The 27932-nt window shown below is 46.4% G+C and overlaps 1 protein-coding gene across 2 annotated transcripts in view; it reads right to left on the bottom strand.

Moving 5' to 3' along the window:
* Nucleotides 1-15302: 15302 nt before the first annotated feature.
* KCNK10 (potassium two pore domain channel subfamily K member 10) overlaps nucleotides 15303-27932 on the bottom strand; it is an 84629-nt gene continuing 71999 nt past the window's right edge. For both annotated transcript variants that reach the window (XM_081862178.1, XM_081862177.1), the window contains 3 exons: nucleotides 25863-26049; nucleotides 20381-20523; nucleotides 15303-17526 (listed from right to left, as the gene is read on the bottom strand). In XM_081862178.1, the coding sequence (XP_081718304.1) occupies nucleotides 16906-17526; nucleotides 20381-20523; nucleotides 25863-26049 (951 nt within the window). In that variant the 3' untranslated portion in view covers nucleotides 15303-16905. The remainder of the gene's footprint in view (nucleotides 17527-20380; nucleotides 20524-25862; nucleotides 26050-27932) is intronic.

Here is a 27932-nt window from a genome sequence, read left to right as displayed (position 1 = left end):
AACAATAACAAAAGCATCATGTGCCCGGGTCAGAGGGGACAGGTAGAGGAAGTTTAGGGGGTTTGGGGAGGGAGAAATATGGAGTGGGGTGGAAAGTATTAATCAGCATAGGAGAAGGGAAGATACTTGATGTCTGTCACCCCTACACAGTCATCCCTAAATGGAGATTTGGGTAACCATGCTGATGTGCCCTTCCATCTGGTGGTTAAATAATGCCAGCTCAATCTGCAATAAAGCAAATCACATCCATGATTTGATCATAGATTTCCCAACAGGGACAGGGCCCCACAGCTTGTCCACCCAAGTTTGGGTAACGCACACAAGGTCACCCACCTCATCCATGCACATTCCTAAAACTTTTTTCCAGCTGCAAGATAAGAGCTGTGAGAATCAGAGATTGACCTTGGACTTTAGGAATGTTGACAGAAGGAGCTTTAGTGACTGTTTTATGTAAGATAAGCTACTCGCTGGAACAGCTTCACAAAAAAACGGATGTTATGAATTCCAAACTTGAGAACTTGGAACAAAAAGTGATAAATTTGGGACAAAAAGTGACCGTTAATACAGAAATTGCTCAGGATTTGATACAGGAAACTACTTTGACAGGACAAACTGGGGAGAAGAAGGGGAAAGTTGTGGTTGTTGAACCTAAAGTAATACAAGTGGAAGCCCCAGCCTTTCAGAGGCAAATCGAGGACTATAAGTGGAGGCCTCTTATGAATGAATATAGAAAAAGTCAGAATTTGAAGATTGGAGCCCTGCCTGTACTGGAGAAGGAAGGTTGGATAGACTCTTTCATGCAGGGATTTATTGACCTTTGGGTTCTGAATCTGGGTCAGGAGGTGATTGGAGTTGTGGGGGTCTTTGGATCTGGAGGAGTCTTGAAACATGATTTGAGATATTGTATGGACCTTGGTTCTAGCTGTGGAGAGTTGGCTGGCCTGTCGAGAGGGAATGGGGGCATGGCTGAGTTGGGGCCTCCCCGAGACTTGCTCTTCAGCATCAAAGAATATGAAGAAGAATTGCAGAAGGGACTTGGAAAAGATTTAAGAGCCTCGGACAGAAGATCTCCAGGTTGATGAACTATATGGAATGGACGGAAATGATTGGCAGAATCCGAGACCAGGGAGAAGAGGTGGTGGTAGAAGATTGGGAAAGTCTAAAGTTTGTACATAGAAATATTGTAAAATTAATGAGTGTTTGAAAATTGTTGGAATGAAACTTTATGGCTTTAGCAGAAATGCTATAAGGAGTTAAGTATAAATAAGTATTTTAGTATTAATGGAAAATAAGGTTAAAAATATGTTAAGACATTCTTAATGATAAAAATAGAGAAAGATGGAAAGGATTTGCTGAAACAAGTAACAGAAGTGGAATACAAAAAGGGATGTGAGAGGAAGTCGATGAAATAAAGGAATGAAAGATAGACTAATGAAATGGTATGCTATATGTTTTTTAAATTGTTGTTGTTTTGTTTTGTTTAATTTAGTGTTAAGGTTGTGTTTTGTATTGCTTATTGTATTGTTTCTTCTTTTGTTCTTTTTTTCTTGTCTGCCGGAAGTTTGAAAAGTAATAAAGATTATTTTTTTTAAAAAAAGAAGAAGGAACAGAAAGAAGGGTGAGCCCTACAGAGCCAGGAGTCTCCAGGCCCTCTTCTAAGCGTAGGTCTCAGCAGCTGCCCAACAATACCAACCCCTCCTGCTGGACCTGCTGGAAACACAGCCCTGGTGGCAAAACATAAGGCACTGCCTGGAGGCTGCCTGCAGGAGGTCTTGGCTTGCAGCATAAACATATGGTGCCATACAATGTGAAAGAATATGAGTCACCACTGAATAACCACAAGCAGCTCCAACTTGTATCAGAGGATTCTGACTTCAAAGAGAACTCCCACACCACCCTTTGGAGAAATTTTATGTAACTTGTGTCATTCAGTGATGAATACACCTCTTTTATTGTTATTATTTCTATGGCTGCATTTACCGTACACCCATAAGAACCGAAGAAGAGCCAGTTGGATCAGGCCCATGGCCCATCTAGTCCAGCATCCTATTCTCACCATCACCACCCAGATACCTATAGGAAACCCGCAAGCAGGACCAAGGCACAAGAGCACTCTCCCCTCCTGCCATTTCTAGCAACTGGTATTTAGAAGGATACTGCTGTAAACCATGGAGGCAGAACATAGCCATCATGACTGATAACCTTATTGTCCACATATTTGTCTAATCCCACCCTTCCTACGAGTTCTAGGTGCCATAGTTTGCCCCAATAGCCTGTGATGTAGGTTAGGCCAAGGGTCAAGCTACACAGGATGGGCCACGGCACACAGGGTGGGGATGAGCCTCTCCTCTGATGCTACAATCCTGACAAAGATTAACAAAACATAAAACTTTTTCCTATGCCAACTAGAACCTTGGTGGAAGAACTCAGGATCTCATTCCCTGTCTTCAAAGGATGAGGCTGCAGTGTTGCTACCAGTCAATGTAGACAATATCAAACTAGATGGGACCAATAGTCTGGTTCTGTATGAGGCAGCTTCATATATTCCCATGAGAGAGAATTTCCTGCAGAGTCAGCTGCAGATGCCCCGCTCTTTGGCAGATGGCGCAGATTGTGTGGCCCTCCTCTGGTTCCATGGACTCCAATCCCATGGAGCCCCCATGAAACCACGTTTCCCTTACACTCAGTAGCCACTAAAGCAAGTACGCCACTTTAACTGAGGAAGCATCTCTCACCAGAAGTGGAGCAAGGCTTTCAGACAGAAGTGCTGCTTTTATTTGTTTTGTTTTGTTTTAAGGCTCAGTCAAGAGATTGCCCTTTGCTCAACATCTGAATCTTGTTCCAATGAATCCCCAGCTTGGGTGTCTTGCAGAGCTGTCCATGGTGCTACCTGCATCCTGAGTTTGCTAAAGTGTGGCCTTTGCTCTGCTTAGCTTCTCTTGACTCTGCATTGCTTAACCCTGAACTCTTGCCAGGACAACCACCTCCCTCCCCCTGCTTTGGTCCAAAGGCTCACACTGCTGTGGCCATTCCTGGAACAGAACTCCTGGTGGTGGGAAGTAATTTTCATTGAGACTGACACCCAGGAGGAAAGGGGTTAAATCCTCCCTCCCCACATGACACAGTTCCAGTCCTGATAATGGCTCCCTGGTGCTGCAAACCACTGAATTTAAGACAGTCATGCAAGTACAATGGGAGGCCTTTAGCAGTGGAAGATAGTGGCTGACCAGAGACATGTACTTGAATCCTTCTGGTCCAGCATTCCCTCTACAACACTAGATCTCAAAACACAAGGGGACACAGAATAAAGAAATAAGTAGATAAGAAGAGCCCACTGGATCAGGCTAATGTCCCATCTAGTTCAGCATCCTGTTCTCACAGTGACCAGCCAGGTGTGTGTGGGAAATCAGGGAGCAGAATATGAGCACAAGAGCACTCGCCCCTCCCATGGTTTCCAGCAACTGGTATTTGGAGGTATTGCTGCCTCCAGTTGTGGCCATAGAGCAAGCACGTCCAACAGGTAGATCGTGATCTACCGGTAGATCACTGGACATCTGTGGTAGATCACTGTTAGATCACTGGCTCCCCCCAAAGAAGCTCAACAACTTTGGCTCCCCTCAAAAAAAGCTCAGCAACTTTGACCTGAACCCCCCAAAATGGGGTAGATCACTGCCAGTTTTTAACTCTGTGAGTAGATCGTAGTCTCTTGGGAGTTGGCCACCCCTGCCATAGAGCATATCCATCATGGATGGTAGCCATTGATCACTCTTAATGAAATATTAGCCACAACATGCTAACAGTGTTGACTGCACAACTAATGCAAAAGATGAATGGAATATCCAACTACAAAAGATTTAGAAGAAGAATAAACAACAGGAAGAATGGTTGTAATCCTCCAGAAGGTCTTTGTTGCAGTTTTACTCATCTTTGGAAGATGTTACATTCAAAACAAAACAAAACACACAGTTGCAGCAGAACGTATTGAGATGGCAAGAGGTGTATTTGGCTTCTTACCCAGCTAATGATATTGATAAGAGAATCCTCATGTTCTAAAAATAGCTTTCTAGAGCACTGTGAAATTATATGGAATTATATGGAATTTTTCTGCAAGAGGACCAAGTTGTTGTTGTTGTTGTTGTTATTATCAATTTAGAGAGGGAGCCACACTGAAAATATTGGCCCCCATATTGCTACTAAGAAAGCCAATCCCAGCCCTCACTCCAAATCCTCAATTTCATTCAGTCAAAACAGACTTCCAGTTCATGGCTTTGGGTTTTAAGAAATCTCAACATTTACCCAAGTCACAAGCTTCACAGTAGTGAGAACCTTTATCTCCAATGAGTCCAAACGAGTTATTCAAAAATTTCAGCCCTTAAGCTGTTCTTGCCCACCTTTCAAACTGAAATTAATGTTTGAAAATTAATGTTATTCCAGATCCAACTGGAATAATGGACTAGTCATGTATAATACATGGTGGCTTCCAAATATGGGTGCACATTCTTATTCCGCTCAGAAGGTACATTTAGCCATCTCAGTAGAGTTTGGGTGGGCATTATGTCAAAGGCAGTTTTCATGTCTGGATCTCCTTTGGTGGAGTGGGGCAGGGATATTTTCTGCATGATCTTGGAAGCTGTGAACCTGGCCTTGGAAGCTGTTAAGGCAGAGGTGGGTAAACAGTGGCCCCAGGCCAGATGTGGCCTTGGGAGCTCCACATCTGGTCTACAGGTTCCTGCCTTACCCTACCCCCAGCCACTACAATTAGACTTCAAAATGGTTTTCTATAGTTAACATCTGATTATTTTCCACCTTAATTTGCATTTGGGATTATCTCATCTAATGTGAGTAGCTTAAGCCTCAGAATCCATCTAAAAGACTATGATTATTTTTTGTCATTTACACAGTGGCATATCTACATATATCAATTAACAATTTTCTCAGATCCGCAGGGAAGAAACCAGATGTTATTTGAACTAGAGAAAGAGAAATACTAACACCTTATCAAAGCCTGGCAATAAAAAAAGAGAAATGATGGGAAAGCATGAAACAAACATTTATAACCCCATCAATTCAAAAGTAATTAATTTATTCCAAACATAGGCACCCATAGTCATTCCTTAGAGATTTTGGTTGTTTAAACCTATGAGGCCATCCGACCCTTAAAAAGGGGGGTGAGGGAACCTGTGGCCCTCCAGATATTGTTGGATTTCAACTCTCATCAGCCTCTATCAGCATAGCTAATGGCCAAGAATGGTGGGAGCTGTAACACAACAACATCTAGAGAGCCAGTTTCTCCAACACATTTGGTATTGCTATAGGACAGCTCATAAACATAAACGGCTCAGCTATTTTAGGAAGGATGCCTGTGAACTACACACACACACACACACACACACACACACACACACACACTATGTAGCTCATTGAAACCACACAGAGAGGGCTGCTCTTAATCCCCCAGGGTCTGAGCCAATTGCTAATTTACAGAGGTGTATGCATCCGATGTCATCATCATCCATTGTTCCCCTGCAGTTGAAACAGTAAACTACCTCAATAAAAAAAACACAGATAGTCCCTTTAGTTAGATGCTACTTTCAGCCACTCCCATTATTCATGTAAGACATCAATCTGCACCAGCAGCTTCACTGATGGGTCTCAGAGAAGTTCTAAGGCACATCTTCCAGATTCTCAAGTTGATTGCTCTCATTATTGTAGAAAGGGGCCAACTGTAACTTGAAAACTGTCATGAAGAGAAGTCAGCTTGCTCACCTGCCTTGACAAATGCTGCTTTCAGTGTAGTTTAACCTAAGCAGATCTAAAAGGCTGGAATCCTAGGGACTTCACTTGCCATTTGAATTTAGAAAAGTAGGATGACTAAGTGTGTTGTAGAATCAGGCTTCACAATACCAATACTGAGTTCAACAGTTGTTTATATTTCAGACAGCCCTGGGTTTGTTTTTACTTTTCATGTCAGGCCCTGCACCAGGAGGAATAGGGTCTGAAAGCTCATGCAGCTAAGCAGACATATAGGGCTGATCTGAAATTGACCAGTTTTTGAAAACTGATACAAGAGAGCATTTTGGTCCATTTTCAGGAGGCCCAAAATTCAGGGTGAGTTGGAAACGCATCGCCTGCCTCTGGCACTCCTTTAGTAGCAGCCACATTTTCTCCCCAAATCCCTCAGGAGTGACGCTACATAATTATGCAGTGTCACTCCCTATGTTTGAAGATATTTTTTTATTTAAAAAAATGGTCACCAACTCACAGCCACCATAAGGAACACCCTAATTTTGTCATGCTGTCAATAAATTTGCCGCCACCACACACAAAAAGAACTGAGCCAAAAGTTATATTAGCAGCACTAGTGGAAATGCAATCAATAAATAAACAGAGTCAGTGGGCAATTTCAATTTGCATTCTTATCCACTAGTTAATGCATGTAAATAGGCAATGGCTGGGCATTCCCCATTCAGAAAGAAGTGGCAGGTTCCTGAGGGAGTAGGCCATTTTGTTGTCTCTCTGCTCCTGGAATGAATGGATTCTCCGATTATATTCAATGCAAAGAAGAAATACCTGCCTCCCAGCAGAGGCTGGCTGAAAGATGGCAAGGCCAGAGCAGCAGACACTTGGGGCATCCTTGATGATGGACATTTTGGGCTCACTAAAGCCCTTTGATATTTAATTAATTCTCACCTAGCAGCACTAGCATCCCCCAGTGCACACTCTCCTTGTAAGAGAAAGCTGGTAGCGAAGTAACATTTAACAGCTGGCATTTTAAAGAGGGTGTTTTCGTTAATCTTTTTTTTTCATATCTGATGTTCAAAGAATGAAAGTTTGAAGGACCAGGTCTTTAAAACATCAGATCTGTGCGATTAGAGCTCTTAAGTCTAGCCACTATTTCCCTCTCAAGGTTATCACAGAAACTGCATGTCTTAAGAGAATGTAATTCCCAGTATCTGATCGTAAAGTGAAGGGCAACCGACTGAGCAAGCTTTCAGGGCTGTCTTGGTTCAACAAATCCATAGACTGCAAGGGTGGGAAGAGTTGTTTTTCTAGCCTTTTTTCGGTTTCTGAAGCAACATCTTTCATGATAAAGGTCACACAAGGCTTTTAATCTATGAATTTATCCAGCATTGATCTTTGACACTGCTTCAATAGCCTCCTAGACCAGCTGACTCCAGGGCAGCCTTTGAGAAAAATGTCAGCCACAGGTAAGTTTCTCGCAGCCACTCCTCTCGCTCTGGACACTCCCACCCCAAGTTTTGCATCTGGTCCCAATTCCCCAGCACCTCCTTTCATTATGCACTTTAATCACATCCTTATGATCAAGCTACACAACATTCAATGTGTCTCTTAAAAAAAAATCTCACAAGGGGAGTCAGGTTTGGTATTGTGGGTGTACAAAGCTCCCCAAATGTCTCAATGACCACCACCTCCCCACATTTGCTACAGGAGCAAATTCCCGGTGAAAACTCTTCATTGGTGAGGGGTGCGTGTTCAAAAGCCCAGTGCATTGTAGATTAAGGTTACCAGATTTTTTTTCAAAGAATCTGGGGACACTTTTGGGGGGAGAAAGAGGAAAAAAGTTGTTGTTGTTGTTGTTGTTGTTGTTGTTGTTGTTAAATTAAGAAGTAATCTCTTTTGTGGTCTACTCTGTCGCACAGAAGAAGAAGAAGAAGAAGAAGAAGAAGAAGAAGAAGAAGAAGAAGAAGAGGAGGAGGAGTAGTTTGGATTTGATATCCCGCTTTATCACTACCCGAAGGAGTCTCAAAGCGGCTAACATTCTCCTTTCCCTTCCTCCTCCACAACAAACACTCTGTGAGGTGAGTGGGGCTGAGAGACTTCAGAGAAGTGTGACTGGCCCAAGGTCACCCAGCAGCTGCAGGTGGAGGAGCGGAGACGTGAACCTGGTTCCCCAGATTACGAGTCCACCGCTCTTAACCGCTACACCACACTGGCTCTCACTGGCCTTCCTCTGGGCCCCTGCCTGCTCTCTTGGAGTGCTAGCCACCATGGAGTAGGTTCGGGCTGAGCCTGGGCTCAGCCACGTGTCCTTGCCCTCCTGGTGCTCCCCTACCTCTCCTTTCAGTGATGGCGGCTGTGGCGGGGCAAGGTCAGGGCTCCTCTTTTTTTCTCCTTCCTCTTTCTCTCTCTTCCTTCTCCTCTCCTCCTTCTCCCTGCATCAGCTCCGGGGTTTTCCTGGCCCTGGAGTGCCGCTGGGCAGTCGGCCGGGTGCTCTTGCTCCCGGCTCGATTTGGGTCACGGAGGGGAAGTGTCAACGGTTCCTCCAGTTGACACGCCAGACATCCCCGGTTTTCCTCAGCAGTGGCGGCGGCGGCGGCAGTCTCAGAAGCCCAGAGCCAGCCTGGTAGCGCAGTTGGCTCAGGCTGACTTCAGGAGCTACTCGATGCCGTGGTGCCCGCCATTTTGCCTCGCCAGAAGTCCCCATATGATATGTCTTGTGCCGTTGAACCAATCACGCAACATTCTTTCCCTACTAACAAATCTACAACACTTAAAATATAAATCCGGGGACATTCCGGGGACGGATTTTGTCCAGGGACAAATTTGTAAATCCGGTGACTGTCCTTGGAAAACGGGGACATCTGGTAACCATATTGTAGATGGGGCCCATCCCATGTTTTCCCTAGAATGTCAAGGCATGATTACAGAAACTATTCCTGGTTATATTATCTTCATAAACTAAGTTTGGGTGGATTGTATGGAAGGAGGGAGGTGTAGTGTGTTGCACTAGGTTTGGTGGAATTTGAAGAACCACAGCTGTTGGTGACAGTCTTTGAAGGCTATGAAAAATACATAGATGATATGTGTCAGGGTTTTAGGGAGAGAGGAGACAGAGAGCGAGGGCGAGGAGGAAGAGGACGACAACGAGCCGAGGTTGTCCCAAAGTCCGTCTAGCGAATCAGAGGATTCCCAGAAGGGAGCCCCCCTGGTCAGGCCAAGGGGCAATAGAGAGGGAATCAGTCAGAGAGAGGGGAACGAAGAGGGAATCCCCAGTGGGAGTGGCAAAGCGGGACCAGCTCCCCCGTCGGAACGGAGTAGAGGGGGGGGAGTTGCCAGTGTGTCAGAAAGAGCAGGACAGGAAGGAGGAAGGGGGAGGAGTTCGGAGCAAGACGTCCTGCCTGAAAGGGAGGAGTGTAGTACCGAGAGCAGCGTAACTGTAGAAAGGAAGGTCAGAGGCAACGTACGCGCGCCAAGTTCAAATATAGAGGCGCGCGGAAATGAGGAGAGCTCTGAGGAGGAGCCTGGTGCCAAAGCACGAAGGAGGGGGGAGCAGGCGGGAGAAGACTCAGCCTCTGGGGAGTCCCGGAAAGAGGGAAGACAGGGGGGCAGGAAGACCCTGCGGAAAAGGAAAGAGAGGAAAAGGTGGAGCAGTACAAGCCTCTTAAATTGGTGCAGGGGAGGGACGGACTCAGAGGGGACTTCTAACATCTAAGGGTAACAGATGCGGAGCCACGGAGTTTGGATGTAATGACGACAATGATCTTCAATAAAACCTTTTGTATATAGCTTGGACTGGACTTTGGTCTCTTGTGAGCTGGGACCCAGGGTGGCTCTGACAGAAAGTCCCCTCCAAAGAACGCAAAATTTTTTTTTTTGCAAAGCTCACGAACGGTGACAGCCATGACTGCGGAGGAGCAGTTGACAGCGCTGCGAACTACAGTTTCCGAACTCACTGCTGCAGTCCTTGCGTCTCAGAAGAAGCATGACGAAATGGAGAAGCACTGCCAGGACCTGCAAACAAGGTGGGAACGTGCAAGCAGGGAAGGGTTCCCAGGGTCCAGATCAGAGGGGATTGGACTTGGACGGAGGGGGGGCAGCCTAGTCACCCACTTCGATGGGAACCTGAAGCACTACCCCAGTTTCAGAGCAGACGTTTTGTATGCATTGCACTTGCTTCGTCATGACTTTAAAGATGAGGAGGAGAAAGTGGGGTTTATTGTTTCTCACTTGCATGGGCCGGCCAGAGACTGGTTGCGCAATTTGTGGCGTGAAGATGGCCCTGCCCGCCGCGATGCAGATGAATTCATTAAAGCGATGGATGCCTGCTTCCAGTCTACTGTAGATGTGGATCTTGCACGCAGGGAAATTTTTGGATTGCGGCAAGGCAAAGCCACTGTGCGTCAGTACCATTCTAGATTTTTTGCTTTACTGACTGCGCTAAGCTGGGAGAAGGATTGTGCACCTGTGAGGGATTTGTTCTGGGAGGGGCTCAGCGGTCCCATTAAGGATGAACTTGCCAGGGGAGACAGACCCCAGACCCTGGAGGAGCTTGTGCAGAGGGCTTTGGCGATTGGGATACGGCACGAGGGACGTCCTTGGCACACTGAGGAAGAACGTCAGGTGCGTCCACCAGCGAGGACGTCTTCTTTCATCCCCAGGGAGTTCAGTCAGTCACATCCTTCGCCACTGGGAAGGCAGGGGAGGAGCCCATGGAACTTGGTGGTGCTAAGGCTCAAGCAACAGCCAGAGCCCCAGCTTCCGGTGCAGTGAAGGCAAAGCCTCCTAGAGGGACCAGGAAGTGTTACATTTGCGACAGTGCACAGCACATGGCGAAAGAGTGTCCCCAGAGGCTGCAGAAACACACTGCAGCTTTAGCAACTGTTGCAGCAGAAATGATGCAAGCAGAGCAACCTCAGGGAAACGACAGTGCCTGGCTGGAAGCAGAGCTGCTGGGGCTCAGCCAGGCGAATCTGTAGAGCAGTCCCCAGCGCTTTTGCAACGCACAGACCCTTTACCACCCAAGCCAGCGGTGCAGCTCACTGCAACACTTCAGTTGCCGAATGGAACCACCCTGGAAGTCCCCATCACGATTGATTCTGGGAGCAACGCAGATTTTGTGGGGACGCACTTTGTCAAGCAGCATCGCATAGCGCTTCTGCCAGCGACAACACCTCTGAACGTAGTCACGGTGGATGGCAGGAAATTGCTAGGAGGACAAGTTGTGCAACAGACGCCTCCCATGGTGATGAGGATTGGAAATCATCGAGAAGTCATCAGCTTCAATGTCACCCGCCTTTCAGACACGCCTATAGTATTAGGCATGAGTTGGCTGGAGAGACACAGTCCTGCTGTAGCGTGGTACCAACGGCAGATCACCTTTTGCTCATCGTACTGTGCTCAACATTGCATCCAGTCCAGCCAGGAGGAGGGAGCTGAGCAGCAGTTGCAACTTGGCATGGTGCAGGCAGTACCCCGCAAGTACGAGGGGTTCCTGGAGGTTTTCTGCGAGAAGGAAGCTGACCAGTTGCCGCCCCACAGGCCTTATGATTGTGCCATCGACCTGGTGCCAGGGGCGCAGTTGCCGACTGCAAAGCTGTATTCCATGTCTGAGGACGAGATGCAAGAACTCAGGGAGTTCATAGAGCACAATTTGAAGCGCGGATTCATCCGAGAATCGAAAGCGGTGGGGGGCAGTCCTGTTTTCTTTGTAAAGAAGAAAGACACGCCCCAGAAAAGACTCATTGTGGACTATCGATTCATAAACAGTAAGACCAAACCCAAGGCCTTCCCCATGCCCAAGATAGATGATCTCCTGGCAACCGTAAGGAAGGGGAAGATCTTCACCAAATTGGATCTGCGTGGAGCGTATAACCTCATACGCATCCGGGAGGGCGATGAGTGGAAGACGGCCATGTTCACGCCTCTGGGCACGTACGAATACAGAGTTATGCCATTTGGTCTCCAAAATGGATCTCACGTCTTCCAAGCATTTATGCATCACGTGCTAGCGGGACTTCTCTACAAGAAATGCGTGTGTTTCCTCGACGACATCCTGATCTTTTCGGAAACGGAGGAGGCCCATGAGAAGGACGTAAAGGAAGTCCTGCAGAGACTACGGGAGAACAAGCTCTACGCCAAGTTAGAGAAGTGCCAGTTTGATGTGACGGACGTGGATTTCCTAGGCTACAAGCTGTCCGACAAGGGGCTGGCCATGGACAGCGCCAAGGTCCGCGCGGTGTTGGACTGGAAGAGCCCTCGCAATCGGAAGGAAGTCCAAAGATTCATCGGCTTCGCCAACTTCTACCGCAAATTCATCAGAGGTTTTGCAAAGGAGACGGCAGCGATCACGGACACTCTCAGTTCCAAGAAAAAGAGGTTCGTGTGGACGGAACAGGCGGAGCGCTCTTTTCAGAAGCTTAAAAGCCTTTTCGCCTCCGAGGAGCAGCTGCTGCACGTGAATCCAGGCAAGCCCATACGACTAGAGACCGACGCGTCAGACAGAGCGGTTGGAGCCGTACTCCTGCAAGAAGATCCACATGGAAACTGGAGACCCGGTGCCTTTTACTCCAGAAAGCTCAGCAAAGCGGAGCAAAACTACACCATATGGGACAGGGAGCTGTTAGCCATTCACGCAGCTTTCAAAGCGTGGCGACACTTCCTCATAGGAGCCAAGCACACAGTACAGGTCCGCACGGATCACAAGAACCTAGAGTATTGGCGCACGGCGAAGCTCCAAAGCCAGAGGCACATGCGCTGGGCGGAATTCTTCGCGGATTTCGACTTTCGGATAGAGTACGTCCCAGGAGATTCCAACGTTATAGCCGATGCGCTATCCAGGAAACCGCAATATCTCGATGAAGCGGCGCCTGTAGCAGCCAAGCACATTTTCGCACCGCAGGCGTGGTCGTGCGCTGCCGCCACAGTAGATCTGGACGCGGTGCGACGCGCGTTGCAAGTGGATCAGTTCGCACAGTCCAAGATGGAGGAATTGCGCAGAGGTGTGCAGAGTGGCGAAGAGTTCCAACTACGCGACGGGCTGCTAACTCGCAAAGGTGCCCTCTACGTGCCAAGCGACGAGCTTCGCGCAAAGGTTCTGCAGCAGTTGCACGACGCCCCCAGTGCGGGCCACTTCGGTAAGGAGAAGACAATAGAACTGGTGGCAAGAGACTTTTGGTGGCCCCGGATGCGTGGAGAGGTAGCGGATTACGTCGCCAGGTGTGACACTTGTCAGAGGTTCAAGCCAGTACACCAGAAGCCAGCGGGGCTGTTGGAACCGCTGGAAACGCCACAGCAACCGTGGGAGAGGGTAGCTCTGGACTTCGTTACTGACCTGCCCAGCTCCAGGGGGAAGACGGCGGTACTGGTGGTTGTGGACCTGTTCACCAAGATGGCGCACTTCATTCCATGCGCAAAGGTGGCGACGGCGGAACAGACTGCCAAACTCTTCATCGATCACGTGTTCAAGGTGCATGGGCTGCCGCAGTCCATCCTGTCCGACAGGGGGCGCCAGTTTGTTTCCAATTTTTGGCAGAAGCTTTTAGGTATCCTGAACGTCAAGATCAACCTCACGTCGGCGAGACACCCACAAACCAACGGCCAAGCTGAGAGGGTCAACGCGATCATGCAGCAGTACCTGAGATGTTACGCCAACCAGCGACCAGCAGTTTGGGTGGACTACCTGCCGATGGCAGAGTTTGCCTATAACAACACGAAGCACGCGTCCACGGGGGTGACGCCGTTTTTCGCGAACAATGGTCGTCACCCCAGAACCTTCCCGGGGTTCGTGGCACCGGGAGAGGGGGTGCCGCAAGGAGCCGACCAGTTTGCAGCGGAGCTGCAGGAGGTGCACGAAGAGTTGCGGAGACATTTAGAGCTGGCCAAGCAAGCATATAAGGTGCAGGCTGACAAAAACAGGAGAGAGGGAGAGGAGATCCAGGTGGGGGACTGGGTGTGGTTAGCGGCCCAAGCGATGCCAGCCAAGTCGTTGGCCAAGAAGAAGCTGGGGCACAGGCAGTTAGGGCCGTACCAGGTGGAGGCTAAAATCAACCCTGTAGCCTTTCGACTAGCCCTCCCCGAAGGTTCCAGAGTGCACCCGGTCTTTCATAGATCGGTGCTCACTCCCTACAAGGCACCGCACAGGTTTCAGGAGTCTGACACAGTCACGCAACAACACACTAAGTCACAGGAGAGGGAGAGGGCGCCTAGGGCCGAACCACTCAACGAGGTCACAGAGATCCTGGACTCGAGATGGGGGCAAGAGGGAGTAGAATATTTTCTAGTCAGAGAGGGTGCCCCAGTCAGTGCCAATGGTTGGGTGCCAGGCTACGCCTTAGACGAACCTCTTTTAAAAGACGAGTTCCATGCCCTTTTCCCTCATAGACCCATGCCAGCCGAGTACTTTGATGACTGGCTCTTTACGCCCACATGTTCAGGCAGCACTTTCCACGGCTTTTCTTCAGCTGAAGAAAGGTCGCCGGACTCCAACTCGCCCAGGGGATCGTGTTCAGGGGTGGACACAGAACCCTCTTATTGGTGGGACGAGCAACCAGAGGAGGACTGGCGCAGGAAATGGCTGACGGGACCTTGGCAGGCAGCACCGGACCAGGTACCAATGGAGGAGGGAGAAGAGAACACCTTGGGTCAAGAACCCGAATTCGAACACTCGTACAACGAACTGCAAACAGAGGAGATGGAGGTGCAGAATCTGTATCCTGCGTCCGCCTCCGAAGAGCGGCAGCTTCCACAACCTGCACCCGATGAGCGGAAGGGGGGAAGGGGGGGCTTCGAGGGGGGGATGGATGTCAGGGTTTTAGGGAGAGAGGAGACAGAGAGCGAGGGCGAGGAGGAAGAGGACGACAACGAGCCGAGGTTGTCCCAAAGTCCGTCTAGCGAATCAGAGGATTCCCAGAAGGGAGCCCCCCTGGTCAGGCCAAGGGGCAATAGAGAGGGAATCAGTCAGAGAGAGGGGAACGAAGAGGGAATCCCCAGTGGGAGTGGCAAAGCGGGACCAGCTCCCCCGTCGGAACGGAGTAGAGGGGGGGGAGTTGCCAGTGTGTCAGAAAGAGCAGGACAGGAAGGAGGAAGGGGGAGGAGTTCGGAGCAAGACGTCCTGCCTGAAAGGGAGGAGTGTAGTACCGAGAGCAGCGTAACTGTAGAAAGGAAGGTCAGAGGCAACGTACGCGCGCCAAGTTCAAATATAGAGGCGCGCGGAAATGAGGAGAGCTCTGAGGAGGAGCCTGGTGCCAAAGCACGAAGGAGGGGGGAGCAGGCGGGAGAAGACTCAGCCTCTGGGGAGTCCCGGAAAGAGGGAAGACAGGGGGGCAGGAAGACCCTGCGGAAAAGGAAAGAGAGGAAAAGGTGGAGCAGTACAAGCCTCTTAAATTGGTGCAGGGGAGGGACGGACTCAGAGGGGACTTCTAACATCTAAGGGTAACAGATGCGGAGCCACGGAGTTTGGATGTAATGACGACAATGATCTTCAATAAAACCTTTTGTATATAGCTTGGACTGGACTTTGGTCTCTTGTGAGCTGGGACCCAGGGTGGCTCTGACAATATGCAAGTTTGCACATGTATTCCAACCCACCTTTCATTTCAACACCTTTCCCCTCACTCCATTTCTTACGCAAGCAAACACACCCAAGATCACATTAATTAATTTTCTCACATCCTCTTCCTTTGTTTTTAGGTTTGAAGCTGTTTGTGCTCTCCATATGCAATCATCAAAGACATGGCAATGGGTATAAAATGTGTAGTAATAATTATCTTGTTGTTTGTTGTTGGCTTTGAAACCAAAAGAGGTTTTGCTTAGGTTCTGAGGAAGCAAGGAAGAGAAACCAAAATGAATGAGAAAGAAAAGTAACACTTACAGGAAGATAGTCGACAAAGCATGTGATTTAACAGTTGCACAATATGATGTTATTAATGGCACTTAAAGCTATAAGCACTTAAAAATTTTGATCATGTTTTTTATCATTGCCTTCATCATCCACGTGGAATTTTGGGAAGTTGTCTGTCTAAACCCTAACGACCAATAGGGACACAGAGCCCTGAGCTTTGAAAGTTGCCCTGCCCCATGACTTTACATTGTTTACATTGCCTACTGTTTTAAAAAATTCAACTTCTGCTACAGAGAAGAGCAAAATGTTTGACATCATGCAAAGGCTTCGCTCTCCGTCTTCATTGTATTACAGCATTTCAACTGGAGCTCCATCAGTAATACAAAGTGTGGATGCAAACATTTTAAAACAAGGGGCTCACTGTTTAACTGAACCAAGCGCAAGGTTATTCCTCGTTTAAGCAATGCAGATGCTGAAATTTTGAAGGTAATGAGATAATCTCCAATGTATGATTATCAGTTTATCACAGGAATTTCTTCCAACGGCAGGGGAAAACACCCATACCCACCCACACCCCAATTTTCCCCTTTTAAAATTTCCATTTGTTATGTGCTGTTTTTGTGTGTTTTTTTTTTCTTTTCTTTTTTCTGGGGGGGAAATATCCTGCTGTTATCTTCATCAGTGTCCAGGCAACTTCCTTGTGCATGGGCATTTATTTATTTATTTTGGATTACTGAAGCTAATTCATCCATTTTTGAATGTGTGTGTATATATATATATATTTGAAATACAAAATAGGAGAACAATCATATTTGGATCCTATGCCAAATCATAAACACTGCCTTATTTTAAAGTTATTTTGCCTTTCCATTAAAAAAAAAAAAAAGGGATTCAGCAGTGACAGAAGCAAGGAACTTGTCATCCATTGAAAAAGTAGAAGCCTTCTTTCCTCACTTCCCGAAATGCTCTTCTAAGAGGTCTGTCTTTGCTCCCAAACATTCCCGCTGTGTTATTTGCCTTTCCAGCTGTATTACCCTGGTGTTTGGATGTTCCTCCATGGCAAGCACACGTAGGCTGTCATTGTCAATATTCCAGCTGCAGACGCCATTTCCCAGTGTGATTTCTTTTGGCAGAGCAAACTTCGGTTGTTATGGCACAGTGAAATATCCCAGGATGTTATGGAACCAGACTGAATTAGGAGTCTGTATAAGGCACATGTCTTCTTGATACATATATCCATTTGTATATATATATCTTGTACGTATATAAAAGACTAACATTGGTTCGTGAGAGTCAAGGGTCATTGTTTTTGTTGGTTTTCACATTTAATTCCTGTCTTCAAGTAATGCTTTGTTTTCGTGTTCCCTTTCTTTGGTTTCGCAGGGGATCATCCCGTTCTCGAGGCCCATGTGCTGTTCAATGCACTCGGTGAGAACGGCAGTGCTGGAATGTTCCGAGTGACACCCTTTCTCGGAATCTTCCTCCTTCTTCTCCTCATCCAAGGAGTAGTTCCGGAAGGTCTCGTAGATTTTGCGCACGTCTTCCGGGATGCTCTTCTTCAGGTCTTTGTTTTTCCTCTTGGTCAGCTTGGAGGAAGAGCCGAACTTGTTGATGATGTTGTCCTCGGAGGCCCCCTGCCCATGCTTGCTCAACTGTTCCGTCCCTTTAAGGCGCAGGTTGTTAGGCCTGTTGTTGATGCTTTCCTGAGATGAAGCCTTGAAGTGGCCACTGTCCAAGGCAGCAAATACGCAGCGTTTCTCCGGAGAGAGCATATCCAGCGAGTGGGCTCTCTGGTCCAGCCCCAGCCGCCTGCGCTCCATGCTCCGAATCGTCGCTGCTCTCTGGAGCTTGTCGTGGATTTCAACGCTGAGACGCCGCCGCGTTTCCCTGAACTCCGCAGTCACGTTGGCTTTCCATTCAGCCGCGTGGGCTTTTATTTCACCAACCTGTGAAAAAAGTCAAGAACAAAGAGCTGAAAAAAATCATAGTATTGTTTTTTTAAGGGTGGGTTGTTGTTGTTGTTTGGTACTTAGAAACTCCTGCAAGTATAGATCAAGTGGTGCAGGGAGGGGAAGCGACACTAGTTAGAATTATTCACTTGGTTTCCAAATGGCTCTTGTCTACTTCCTACTATATTGGATTCATGCCATGTAAAGCCACACGGGAGGCGATGCTGGCCAAATGTCTTCTTTCACACAAGCTATTCAAGGCATAAGAGCTCCCTTTGAGACCAGTTGTGGCAAAGCTGTGACATTCAGCTTCATACAAAATACACCATTTTGACATACAACGCCAAGCTTAAATAACAAACTGAGATTCTTCACAAGGGGCCAGGCTTTTGTGTGTGGTTCCCACCCCCCGCCCCCCACACCATGAGGTGGATTTCCAGGAAATCAGGAGGTCTCTGCATTGTGTTAATAAGTATGCACCCACCCTTCGGTTTCCCCCATGACGTTTGCTTTGATCATCAAAGTGCTTTCAGATTCAATCAATCCCTGGTCCCGTTTCTTTCACCCTATAGGATCAATACCGCAGCTCTATAAAGTGCCACCAGAAAGAATGTTAAAAGGAATTTAAATAGAGGTGCTTCTTTTCTGTGTCCCAACCAGTGGCGGAGCTACCTGCTCCGGCACCGGGAGTGGCATACATCCGGGGCGTGGCTGGCGCACGTCCAAGGGGGCATGGCACACATCTCAGGGGGTGTGGCGCATGTCTCAGGGGGCGGGGGGCCAGCAAGCATCCCGAGGGTGCGCAGCGAGCACCGAGTGTCCTGGGGGTGGGGACAGCCACAATGTCACCCCCCCCCGATGGCACCCGGGCGGACCACCACCACCTCGCCCCTACCTTCGTCCGCCAGTGGTCCCAACTATGACTGAGGCAAGAGCCTTCTATGAGATTACACCTAAACTTTGGGATTCTCTTCCAAGGAAGGCCTGGCAGGCTCCCTCTCTATTTGCCCTCCCTTGTTTTGTCTCAGATAGGCTTAGAATTTGCCTGCTTAGCAATTTCTAACACATGATCTGGTTTTCTTTAATGGATTCCATCTGTGCTGTGAGTGTCTTTGTTTTATTGATGCTTTTGCTAAGATATTATATCTATCATCACAGGGTATGATCGGAAAGCACGCAAGGCTACCACTTTGCTGAAACTAAGGAGGCCTGGATCTGGTTGGTGCTTGAATGGGCGTCCATCACATGTATGCCGACCTGGATTCTATGATCGAAGAAATGCAGGATATAAGAGCAACATCATGGAAGAGGTGTTTCTTTGACCAAGCTGAAACTGTCAAGCTCCCTTGTTATTTTTGCTATTGCCAGGAGGTGTACTGCCGCTAATGCAATCTTGCTATATTTATAGCACTGAAATTGTGGTTTTGTGCATAGCTGTCAACTTACAGATTTGAAAATAAGGGACCAGCAGCCTTGAAAATAAGGGACCAGCAGCCAAAATAAGGGACCTGCAGCCTCACCTGTTCCAGGCACTCCAGTCTTCCTGTCCTCCTGCAGTCTGGTCAAACTCATGCTGGGTAGCTTCGAGAACACTCTCCAACCAACTTTGTAACCAGAGGTTCAACTGAATAGAATCTGAAGCACATGCACCACAAGGCCTATGCAGCCTCAACTTAAGATGGCTCCCCGGCCTGGCTTTGCACTGCAAAGTTTGCAGCAGCACGTGCAACAAAATGGCGTCCAGCATTCAAAAAACCCCTCAGCTTGCATTAACTAGCCACACACAAGGCATGCAAGCTCCACCCCCCAGTCATTCTTAGATTTCTTATTGGGTGAGCAACACAGCCAAGCAACACAGGGACACTTGACAGCTATGGTTTTGTGTATGTGGTTATATTTGCCATTATGCCGGTTTTTTATTATGTTATTATGAAATGGTTCTAACGATGGTAGATTTTGAGATGCCTTCCCATTTTCTTTGATGTAAGCCACTTTGAGCCTGATTCTTTTTGTGGAAAGGCAGCATACAAATAAAATTGTGATGGTGATAAGAGTATTGATGATGGCATCCATCTGTCTCGAGAGGCAATGGAGTGTGCCTCCAGAGGTGAACTCAAACCGCTGCGTTTGCAGCACCAAAGTGACCTTCCAGGAGCATGAGCCTCAGTAGAGTGGATGGAGGTCCTGGGCTGCCCCAAACAACAAGACCTTCCTCTCAGTCTTGCTAATGCAGGCCAAAGGGAAGCAGAGTTATATGTTTGGCACCAGCCTGGCTGCAGGAGTTCCCAGAAGGAGGCATACAAGATGACATCCAACCTCTCCCCCCCCCCGCACTTTATCCTGTATCTGACCTCCTTATTTACTTCTTATAAGCTGTTTTCTTTATGAATAATTATTAAGATTTTACTAATTATAACTTAAATACCACAAGGAAGTCTTTTACTTGGTTGTTTGTATTGTTGTATGTTATGCTTATTGTATGTTATGTTTATGTTTAATGAGGGTGGATTTCTGTATTGGGGAGTGGGGGGTTTATGTTATGTTGTAAATAAAATTTCCAATAAAAATTGAAAATTGAAAACAAGATGCTATCCAATCATCTTAGGGACTCCACTCCAGATTTGGGTAGGACTTACGCTTCAGCCTTTTCTTCCCCGTGATAAGGGTAAAAACAAAAAAAATGTTTTGTTTAATATTTTATACAAACCATTTTGAACATTTTTTTTTTAACAGTGGAAGGTGGGGTACAAGTCTTCTAAAACAGACTTAATAAACTAATAAGGGCAAATTAAAGCCAGCACTTAACTGGCAAAGGAAAACCCACCAGGGTCAATCATTTGCCTGTAGTTACCTCCTCTTTAGTCTTCTTCGAAATAACTCGCAACCAGTCTCCAATCATACTGAGGACAGCAGCAAAGTACGCAAGGCCCACAAGGATCCAGAACCATACTAAGGGCTTATACCACTCCCGGTAAGGAATTTCGGCATTTCCTCCTGAGGTGGGGGGGAAAAACAGACAAAAGCAAAGTGTTTGGTTTCACCCAGGAATTTAAATGCAGAAATATCAAAGGGTGAAACCATGTTTTGTCACTGTTAAGTTATCAGCCCACTTTTTATATACTTTTTGCAATGAGATTCCTGCATTGCAGGGGGTTGGAGTAGATGCCCTTTGGGTTCCTTCTAACTAATATTCTATAGTATAAGCATTGCAAATGACTATTTACAAAGTGATAGCTTGTCACAGTGTGAAAATTGCTGTTTGATAAATTTACATTGTTCTGTGAAGGTTCAATGAGTTCTTAACTATACCTGATGCAGGATGGCAGACTTACAATAATAATATCCAAAGTAGTCTTATTCAGAAATACACCCAGTTCAGTTCTGAAACCTTTGCTTTAGGAATGAAGCCTTCAATTGGTATGCTAGTGGCTCCTTTTTTGAGTCAATAGTGTTACTGAAACTGGACCACTCATTTCCTGAAACCATTTCCTCCATGCCAATGGCTTTAAAACAGCAGCACGAATCTGTCCTTTAAAATCAGGCTGTAATAACTTCTGTCCCAGCAGCCAGCACTCTGAAGGGATTGGAATATCAAATTAAATTGTTGCAAATACGTAACTAAAATTGGAACTTTCATTTATTTATTTCCTCTTTTCTTGTTCATAACTTTTTAAAACAATAACAATCATATTAGAGCAAGCTCTGTTTCAAACTAATTGGGGTGGCAACTGGCAACCATATGCCAGGTCATTATGCATGGGGGTTTTTCTCCTTCAAAGTTTAAAGTTCAGGAATGCAAATGTTGAATCCAAGTTTAGAGTTTGAAATGTTTTTGCTGTATTCCAAGGCAGATTTCAAACATAATCAACTTGCAGTGCTGAAGTGCAACTTCCCATGCCTCTTCAGGAGCCCAACTAACATTATAGTGAATGTTTATTAGATTGCACCCTAAATTTCCCCCCTTTCCATGTAGCTAAATATTGACAGATTGGCAAAGGCCCACTTGGGATCAATGGTGCAGTTAGGTAATTTTAAGGGACCACAGCTCAATGGTAGAGCATCCTCTCTGCATGCAGAAGGTCCCCAATTCCATCCCTGGCATCTCCAGGTAGATCTGAGTGAGATTCTTCAGACTCCTACCTGAAACCCTGGAGAGCTACTGCCAGTCAGTGTAGACAGTGTAGAGCTCAATGAGCCAATGATCTGACTCAGTATAAGGCAGATTCCTATGTTCCTAAGTCTGGACTTAAATAGCCCTATGGAGCTCAGTCTTCACACCACAATATACAGTATACAATATATTTGTATTACCTTACTTCAAAACGAAGCAATTTCCTGGGGCCCTCCTGTTCATTCAAGGCCCTTGGCTTCTGCTCTGGCAGCACCACTGCCCAATAACATTTATGTATGTAGATGCGTCCCCCTCCCCTGTAATATGGTTCAGTCCATACCTCTCTCTCACTCCCCCTGAGCATTTCCACTCTTGCAGGCTGTTAGCAATCTGATCCATTTCAATGAAGCCTTAAAGTGCATTCTGCCCAGCCTGTCTAGGAGCGGGCTTGCAATGATTGAAGACTCATATAAAAACCAAAGCATACAATTGCTGGCAGGGATCCAAATATTGTTTTCTCTCAACGTACACCATACGTGCTGCCATCGCTTTATGCCTTTCCCAGTATAACAAAGGGCAAGCGGTTGTGCTCTTCGTTGCTACGCGGCGGCGAGGTTATTCTGATCACATGTGCCCCAGTGGGAATTTGCCATAAAGCAAGATAACGGCCATCTAAGCACAGAGTTAAGAAGGGAGCGTGGCAGTGGTGGCGCTTCATCCTGTGCTATTTTCTTTGTCCATCAACCGGTGCCATCTCAGTCTATCAACAGTTACAGTTCCAAACACACACAAATGACCGTATTTTTCGCTCTATAGGACGCACTTTATCCCCTCCAAAAATTAAGGGGAGCAGGCAGAGGGGAGAGGGGGTGTGAGGAGAACCTGAGCTTACAGGGTTAAACACTTTACAGGTGTTTAACCCTGTAAGCTCAGGTTCTCCTCACAATGTGTGTGTGTTCTATAGAGCGAATGCAGGCTCCTTGGCTTCAGCGATAGCAAAGTGAAGCCTCCGAAGCGCGGAGGGAGCGCTCCCTCCGCGCTCCGGAGGCTTCGCGTTACTTTCGCTGAAGCCTTTGGAGCACAGAGTAAGTTCCCACTGCGCTCCGCAGGCTTCAGGTTCCTTTTACTGAAGCCAGGAGAGCAAGACTCTCCTGGCTTCAGCAGAGAGGGAGAGCTGCGCAGCGCCCCTTCAGCCAAGCGGGAGGAGAAATGGAAGGGGCTCCTTTTCTCCTGCCACTTCGCTGAAGGGGCGCTGAGCAGAGAGGGGGAGGTTTTTTTTCTTGTTCTCCCCCTCTAAAACAAGGTGCATCCTATGGTCTGGTGCGTCCTATAAAGCGACAAATACGGTAATAAGCACAGAGAGAGTCATTTTAGTGTAAATCAACCAACGTCCACTAATCTGTCTCTCTGTGGTAATGTGTCATTTATATTTTACAAGCAGCTCTTTCAAGATCAAAGGGAAGATAGCCTGACAGGCTGTCAATACAGAGCAATGGGAAGGTCCAGGCAACTGACGCGTTATTGGACGGCAATTGCTATTAGCACACAGTGGTGCATTGAAGGAACTTGTCACACGGCAATTCTTCTCAAGAGTTAGTCTCCTAAAAAAAGCTGCCAACAGGAAGAAATCTCCTAGCTGATAGCATTCAACATGTTATTGGATTGTTACTGGATGATCTGGATCTGCCCAGTGGCCTAAGATTCACTACCGGCTCCAACCTTACAAATTCCGCATTCTATTCCATTCATAAATCTCAGAAGAAACCATCGAGACTGGCTACACTGATAATATAGGGAAACATGGATAAACTCAGTTCTATTCAAGCTTTGGGGGTAAACATTCCAGGGGCCAATAACTAGATCTCTGCTCTTATCACCTCTCCCTCAATCAGCTCCCCACCCCAGAGAGAGAGAGAGAGAGAGAGAGAGAGAGAGAAACTGCATGCACACACATTTCGCTTCTCCGAGGGATCTGAGTAAATAGTGTTGAATGAGGAAGTGGCCAAAGTATGATCCTCACTTAGTTCTATGGGTGTGGTATGTGGTATTCAACACTAGCTGTACTCAGAGCAGGCCCAGTGAAGTAAATGAGCATGGCTAACTTAGGTTCATTCATTTTAATTGGTCTACTCCTGTGAGTGGGGCTTGGTTGAACTCTATGTGCTTTTCGGATATGAGAAAGCTAACCAATTTTATCACCTCATCACCAAGGGAGCAGCAAGGGGTGTGGGCCCAGAGGATCTGTGGATACTGGAGCAGACCTACAGGGCATCACTGTCCCCATGGTCACCATGTTGCCAACCCCTGGAATATAGGATTGCAGCCTTATCTACCCAGAATTTAGTGCATTTCATAGAAAGCAAAATGATCAATTGCCTACATCCTTTCGTTTTAACACAGGTCTTCATCTTCATTTCAAAGCACTTGTTAAACACTGATAATATTGATACAACTGAAACCAGTAATGTTGGAAGAAGAAGAGATAAAAAGAGCCATTTCACAATGGTTCTGTGTTGTATATCCTTCATTCATGGCCTTCTTGAGAAAGAACACTGAAATGAATGCAATTTGTGGCAGCAATGACTGGTGGATTGCAACCAAAGATAGTAATATTATAAGAAGAGCTTGTCTGGATGAGATCAAATGCCACCTTGTCCCTCATTTGGAATTAAGTAATGGCCAGCCAGATGCCTGCAAGAAACCCACAATTAAGGCACGAAGGTAATACCACCCCCTACTGTTGCCTCCTCCTGCCAACTGATATGAAGCACGTTATGCTAAGAGATTCTACAGAAAAACATGGAGTCAAAGCATCTTCTCTTCATCACGGCAATGGGGGGGTGGGTGGACACTTCCTCTTCTCTTTGACCTCCAGTCCAAAATGGTACATTTGCTTTTTGGTAATTGACAGGAACAGATATTTATGGCTCCGAATTGTAGTGTTCTCATCCCAGCAAGTACATAACATCTGCACTACACACCTCATTAGTCTTTCACTTCCAATGTCAGTTTCTATAATGAGATGGATCCAGCGCCAAGAATTCTATTAAAGATAGAGAACATAATTCTGCAAGCTAGCGCTTAAGAAGCTGTTGTCCATTTGCTTTGATGTGTGTGTGTGTGTGTGTATCCCTTTTATCAAAGACTGTAAAACAGCTTTTTGGACAGCTATCATTTATACTTCTGATCTTACTTCCACTTTTGAATTTAAGTGTTTCTAAAACATTGATGTTGTCCTCAGGAAGGCTGTTTTTATTAGGAAGAAATATGTGTGAAATAGAAAAACTGCATTCACTTTTATGCATGGTTTGGACACTGCTGATTCCCAGCAGGGGATACCACACACACCACTATTTTGTCAAATGACTTGCAGCTGTTCACTCATTTCTTCAGCAGGACATCTGCATTCTGAAAAGTTCCCTTTTCCAGATAATTTCCTTTCTTCCCCTACTAACCACTGCACCTCTTTTCTCTACCCCAAGACAAAACAAACAAACAAAGAAACAATTCCCTTTCCCCTCCAGGTTCCAGTCAAACTGAAGATGCATGGATGGGTTGGGCTATACATGCACCATCCTTTTAAAATGCTAAAATCCTACCAAACATGGGGAGACTTAATCTATTCCCTCTCCCTCTCCTCCTGGTGGGATTTAAGTTTAGACTTTTCTTTTGAAATGGGTTCTGTTTGTGCAGCCCTAACTACTGAATCAGGAAACAGAGCTACTGTTAGGTGCTTGGGAGATTTGCATCTGGGGCTCAGACTGAAGGGCCCAGGCATTGTACTCCTTGTGCCAAATAGGCAGCTTGTGGGCTGAAGGAGTTTGTCCTGGTGTTTTCTGTTCTGAAAACCACCAGTATAATGGCCAGAAAGGTTACTGGTAACCTGAGGAACCAATGAAGGCTAGGACTGCCATGTTTCAAAAAGTGAAAATCCAGAGACAAAAGTTGTTGAGCCTTTTTTGCTCAGCCTTGGGATCTGTCCACTAGCCCCTCCATGATCATATCACTTCCCTCTGGCCCTTGACTCTTGTTGATCAGACTCTTTGCCTGATCCAGTGTCTGCCCTCCAACCTGATTACCCTCAACTGGATTGCATTACAATTAAATTTAAGGGGAAGGAATCAAAACAAATTCTGCAAAGTACTGTCTATTTCCAAACACCAGTGGCAGAGTAGAACTTCTTCCCCCAGAATGTACCACCAGGCCAAATTACATGCCTCACCTGCCACAAAATCACCAAAGCCAACTGTGGTCAGTGTGACAACCACAAAGTAAAAGGAGTCCAGAACTGACCAGTCTTCAATATATTTGAAACTGACTGCAGGAATAGTGACGAAGACGATGCAACCGGCCAGGATGAAGAGGATGGTTGAAATCACCCGGATCTTGGTCTGACTCACTTGTTTCTTCTGCAAAAGAAAATGAAATAGAATCAAAACTTTATTTGCGATTGTTAATGCACTGCTTCCTGAAACCAAGAGAAAATGAATCATTTGCCTGGGAGCACTTCAAAGCAGTCTACAGAAAGATAAGGCAATAAAAATCAAGTACCGGTAAATTTTATGGCATTGCAATTTAATGCCGAATGTACAAATGCAACACAGGCCTGTGGCCCAGATACTCCTAACTGGTCCTGCTAGCGGAAGCCCATGCAAGGAATTCCACTACTGCTATGTCAGTCTGCATTTCTTAGTGCATAAAGTATTGGCTGATGTGTAGAGATCTTTCGTATTCTGATTAATACAAGAGGATTCTAAAAGCTACTAAGAGGTTCTCTGAGTGAGAGAAGCAGGCAGAAGCTTCATGATTGTTTGGGTTATACCTTCTGGGAAGCTGGTTTGAACTAGTTCTCTTATCTCTTCCAGTTAAGGTCATGCTGACTATAAATTTAGACCAGAAGGAGCCTGGGCCTTACTTTCTCTTTATATCTCTTCCTTCTGGTATGGTGTTCTATACATAGTATGCTTAGCGTTAAGTTTTAATCTTGTTACAAGTTTTTGTAAGTGTTGCAACTGGATTTTTTATGGACTGTGCCAATCATGAATGTATTTGGATTTGTGACCATTAAGCTCATTTGCCTTCAGCACAAGTAAAGCTCTGCTGGATGAAATACAATTGCCTCTGGTCTACTTTTGGGAACTCTGCTACATGTTGAAGGTTTTCCTCCACACGTATGCCGGTGCCATGGTGAGGTATAAAGGAGTGGGAAGAAAGATTACAGTATAGCTACGTTAATGGGAGAGATTTAACACATATTGTCCATTTTCTCATTGAAATCAAGGAGATATCGAAGTGCCTCACATTGGCTGGCTCATGGCCTAGTTCCCACTGAGATGATGAAATAGTGCCTTGGCTGTACCACTTGTCTCCAGGGTGATGGATCGCGAGATGCAGTTGTCCAGAAATAAGAGAAATATTCTACACATAGATAACTAGAATGTGAGGTAGAGTTCCAGGCAAGAGTGGGGATGGAAGAACATTCAGTTATATTGAGCCCATTTGGCAGTGATTTACCACATATTCTGAAGGCACATGAGGCCACCATCTTGCTGAATCTAAGCAGGTCTGGGTCCAGTCAATGCCTGGATGGTAACTCCACGAACTGCCTTGAGTTCCACAAAAGAAAGGTAGGTTACAAATGAAATTCAAAACAAAAACATACCGCCCCAACAAGGTTTTTTCAAACCAGGAATGTGCTTTTATGCAGAGCTGTAATCTCATTCCAGATTAGATCACCTAGAAAGGAAATAGGGTTTCAGAAAACTCTCTCTACCTCATTCCCTATGGAAATGCCAGCTGCAAAATTGGCAGTTACCAATCCCACCTGCCAACGAGCATCTCCATTGCTCTGGACTGAAGAAGCTGAAACTGCATTTCCTCAGCTCTGGAAAGGTCACCTGAATGTGAAATGTTGCAGTCAATCGTCAGGTAGCAGCTTGGAAGGGGGCGGAATAATAATCCCACAGGTCTCAGCAACACAATTTTGCTTCTAAGACAGCAAGTTATTATTCCCTCCTGTAATTTTCCTGGCTATATGTCTGCTCCGTGTCTATCTTGGAAGAAATCAAATGAACAAGGGAAACATAACCCAATAAAAAAAACAGCCCATCAAATCCACGACGTGCGATATATCTGCATCTCTAGTTCTCTTCAGACTTTCCTTTAAAATATTAATTAACACATAGGGGAGGCAATGGGGGCAAATGCAATCATTCCACAAACCCCTTTGTCATGAAAGGAGACTGCAGTGGGCAGCTTTTTGTACCCACTGCGGTACCCTGTGCCTTGAATT

The sequence above is a fragment of the Podarcis erhardii genome (genome assembly GCF_964252035.2).
Source record: "Podarcis erhardii genome assembly, chromosome: 1".
Classification (NCBI taxonomy): domain Eukaryota; kingdom Metazoa; phylum Chordata; class Lepidosauria; order Squamata; family Lacertidae; genus Podarcis; species Podarcis erhardii.
The sequence above is the reverse complement of the archived record's forward strand: the minus strand, read 5'-3'. Positions and strand labels throughout refer to the sequence as shown.